Source organism: Aplysia californica, unplaced genomic scaffold, assembly GCF_000002075.1.
Source record: "Aplysia californica isolate F4 #8 unplaced genomic scaffold, AplCal3.0 scaffold00301, whole genome shotgun sequence".
Lineage (NCBI taxonomy): Eukaryota > Metazoa > Mollusca > Gastropoda > Aplysiida > Aplysiidae > Aplysia > Aplysia californica.
Genome location: NW_004797571.1, coordinates 787,488 through 791,730, shown reverse-complemented (window position 1 = coordinate 791,730; position 4,243 = coordinate 787,488). Strand labels below are relative to the sequence as shown.

Sequence of the window (4,243 nt, the reverse complement as noted above, 5' to 3'; positions counted from 1 at the left end):
GATAGAGGCCACGGTGGGAAGACAGCATCAAAGAGTGAACTGGTTCTGACTGATACATCATCATAAAGCTGAGACCTGCAGGGAGTGGAACATGCTCGTTGTTATATCTATACTACGATACCACAATGGTCAGGGAAATTACGAGGATAGGTGACGATGAACGTTAACAAAGATCATTTAGATCAGTGAAAGAGAATAATAGAAATGAACAAACAACAGTGGGACAGGATAATGTTGGACAAAGCAACCGCCAAACGCCCTTTTCTTGTGTCACTCACAAAGTGGCGTAACACTCGTACATAACCTGGCTCGAGTGAAAGATGTATCTTATTCGATAAATACACATAAATGTACAATAGAGTTCTATGTGCTACAGAACAACACTGTTCTATGAGTCCGTATGCCCCTCCTCCATCTGCTCCATAGCTTGCCGGACATCTCCAAGCCACGCCTTGATCCACTGCTCTCTCTCCTCATCCATGAGATCATTATCCTCAATGTATTTCTTCACGTCATTGTACGCGTCACTATCGTTCACGTCACGCCACGTTTTCCACGTCGTCGCTGACGCAGGCCGCATTTTGGCAGCCAAAATGGCCGCCCTTTTATCTCTTCTAGACAGGCCACTTCCGTTTAGATCTTTCTTTCCCGAGGCGTTTGTAATAAGTTCGGAGTTTCTGTTTTGAATAATATTTTCCTCCAAAATCTTTGCGAAGTCCACGGCATCATTTTCCGCTGCGCGAATCTCTCGAAGCTCTTGCCTCTGTGAAGGATCCCCCTCTATTTTGAGTCGTTTTAGCTCGTCGGTATACTGCTCCTCATGCCATTTCTTGAACTGTTCAATTTTTCGCCTAATGGAAAACGGTTCTGGCTGTGCAGTGACCGGGCCACCAGATGTAGATACCTTTGGGCTTGATTTCGTGCTTGCTCTGCGCTGTCTCGATTTAGTTTCCCGACTCTGAGGAGGAGGGGGAGCTGCAAGAAGTGACGTCTCGTTCTGAGAGGGCTTTCCCTGACCTTGACCCTCAGACGGACTAGCAACCTTGACCCCTCGGGGTGACTGCAGGTTGTTTTGGTTTGTCGTTGATGACGTCAGTTGCTGTGTGGGGCCGTTGTTGTCCGCTAAGGTCTTCTGGAGCTTCTTCTCGAATTTTATTTTCGCTTTGTCGCCACTTCCGTTCATAGCAGAGGGTGACAGCCGAGAGGAGGCACACACGTCCCCACCACCACCACCACCACCATTGCTTTTTGGATCAGGTGATGAGCCCCGTTTTCCAGCGTTTTCGTTTCGCGGGCCTCTTGCAGAAGTGGCGCCCGCAGTCACGACAGCCGAGGAGTTGGAGGAAGTAACTAAGTGTTGATTGCCAGGGTTGATCACAGGGGTTCTAGACGTGGACGCCATCATTGAATTAAACACTGACTCCGACAGAGCAGCGCCTGTGTTACTACTACCGTTGATGTGGTTATAACTGTTGTTATTACTGTTATTGTATCCGGCAGTAACATTCTGTGATGTTCTTAGGAGTCCGTCAGGAGTTGAGCCACCTCTGGCGGCCAACCGAGATAGCGCGTTGCTGGAAGCCATATGTTGAGGCGACTGACCGTTGGTGACCAGGGCAAGAGTGCGAGGGGACATGGTGCTTTGCTCGGGTTTGAGCCCCATGCTGCTCAGATGGCCTGGCAAGCTGATAGGCGGGAGGACGGAGGATTCTGGAACACTCTTGTTCACATCGTAATCTCCTGGAAAGTTCGTTTGCTCTCTAAAATTCCGACTTCTACTGTTGGATTTTCCAAAGGAATCTTGAGGTCTCTGGAGAAAAAATGAAAGAATCAGAATTGCACCCCTCAGCTAAGGACGTTAAAAAAAACTTGATGTCACTACGAATTGATATTTGGATATTATTTCTATTTCTAGCTCCTAAAGTAATAGCTGTGTTCAAATACATACTTGGAAAAAGCGAGTTTTCTAAATATTTGATCCTATTATTACACTGTTTACAAAGGTGACAAAAACACACGTAACCAATAATATTGCTATAGATTATGTTTCTTGCTCTTAATACTCTAAAAGTATCATTGCTATTTAAAAGGTCAGAGCAACAAAACGACCAAACAGTAGGCATAAGTTAGTCAACATTTTGTTCGGTAAGTTATGGAGAACAAAAATAAGAGAAAAGAAGCATGACTCAATGTATAACGACACGGTGGAATCAGGCCGATAGTCATTAAAGGCGATGGAACAAAAAAAGAACCAACAACCCCCCCCCCCCCCAAAGAAAAAACCCACAAAAAAGCGGAAGAAAAAACACAACAAAAGAAAGAAGATTTGTAAAATTGCCAAACCGTAGGAAAAATGCCGATTTCTTCAGAATTCATTTTATTTTTTATCTTTGACGAGCGCCTGATTTAATCTTGATGACTCAACAGTAGTTCTGTCGTGTTGGTGCGGTAGGCTTCTATTATTTCCATTGTCTACAACTCACAGACATAGCTTTTTGGAAAAATTGTAATGTGAGGAATCGTGGTGAAATCAGGCGTGTTTTTATCGTCAGTTGAGCAATCTTTATAGAATTTTTGTGTTTTGGCTCAACACTCTTTGTATCCAAACAAAAAAACATTTTCATGTGAAATTTACTAACAACTTAAAAGCGCAAAATATGTGGTTAAAAAAAAAAAGTACTCTCAAACTACTGAAGTTACCAAACTTTGGCGACAATTTTCTGGCTTATTTTACCACTGAAGACAGACAATCCTACCTTCTACAATCGCAAACATTTCGACTTCTATTCAAGAGCGGAGGGTATTTTTCCATTAAAAGCAAGGAGACTGACTTAGCTTTCAGATGATACCAATAACTCCACATGCTTAAAACTTGACAGGCGACTAATTCCACACAAATGTTTAATCGCAATGTGGCGCTGAGCTGAGGGCATTTTTCAATTAACATTGCTCGGAATTTTTATAATGGCGAGTTTACTAATCAACCGAGCAAAAGAAAAAATGCATTAAATGTATTCTCAATCCTCTACCCCCCCCCCTCGCAAAAAGTACCTAGAACATATTTAAAATTTAAAAAAATAAAAAAACCGAAACAACCCTCAAATAACCCTCACCCCGAAAAAAATAAACAAATAAAGAAAACGAAGTTAAAGCAAACACAAAAAACCCTTTGATATTTGGGGATTGCCCTTTCTTGATAGATACATTACTTTTACAAATAATATATTATTTTAAAAATAATAATAATTCTGGTATAGTTGAGTTAGGAATCGTAGTTAAGAGGATTTAATTAAAAAACTTACATGTCGTCCTTTGTTGTGCCGTCTGCTCGAGTTACCGCCCTTCCCATTGCGGTTTGTCTGCTGAGAACCTGCCGTAGATTTGCCTTGAATACCGTTGAAATTGTTGTTGTTATTGTTGTTGTTGTTGTCGTTACTATTGTTGATATTGCCGCTGTTGCCTCTGCTGCTGCTGTTATTGTTGTTGTTGCTGTTGCTATTGTGGTCGCTGGAGGGGCACAAATTGTTGCGGGCTGTGGAATCCAGACCTTGGGTGGAACTGTAGTTGCAGACAAAGTCACTCGCTCGTCTGTTGAATACTTCTGTGCCAGCCATTTCGGAGTGTCGACGAGAGGGTACGGTGGGCGTGAGGGTGGGGATACGGGGGTGGGGATAGGAGGCTTAAATAGTTGGTGACGTCACATATAGGAGATTGAATGTTTAGAAACAAGAAGTGGCCATATACACCATCACAAGGAAAGGCGGTGGTTGGGATTGTCACTGGTGACGTCAAAATTGGATTACCTATCAAGTCCGTTTTGTAAAGCCCGTTTCAATAAGACAATCGTTTTTGAAGATGTCCCACAACGAGTTGACAATGGATGGCTTGTCGCAGTCTGAGGCTGGTACTTGATAAAGTCAAGCAGATTTGGGTTAACTGTTGATTTCACAAGGCGTTTCCTCAGTACTTCAGGGTCTGTAGGGGGGACAATAGAAGAAAAAATACAATAACATTAAAAATGAGATTAGAGGTTAACAAAAAATCAGAGACAAATGAATCTGCTATAAGAGAACCAACACCCCAAAAGAAACTTGGAGGTTTTTGTAAGTAAAACAACTTCCCATAATATATATATATGATCTGTGAATCGACTCTTGTTCTTTGGATTCGTAGCAAAGACTCTTTCCTAAATTAAAATAATATAAGACAAAACTAAGGCAAAACAAAAAGAAAAGAAACCAAC

General features: G+C 42.2%; 1 protein-coding gene across 1 annotated transcript; it reads right to left on the bottom strand.

The window, feature by feature from the left end:
* Positions 1-3,971, bottom strand: LOC101862356 (uncharacterized protein DDB_G0292186). Its single transcript, XM_005101858.3, has 2 exons — positions 3,303-3,971; positions 1-1,810 (listed from the first exon to the last, which is right to left on the bottom strand). Exons 1-2 carry the CDS (start codon positions 3,612-3,614, stop codon positions 389-391), a joined length of 1,734 nt encoding a protein of 577 aa, XP_005101915.1. The 5' UTR covers positions 3,615-3,971; the 3' UTR covers positions 1-388.
* Between the last annotated feature and the right edge of the window lie 272 nt (positions 3,972-4,243).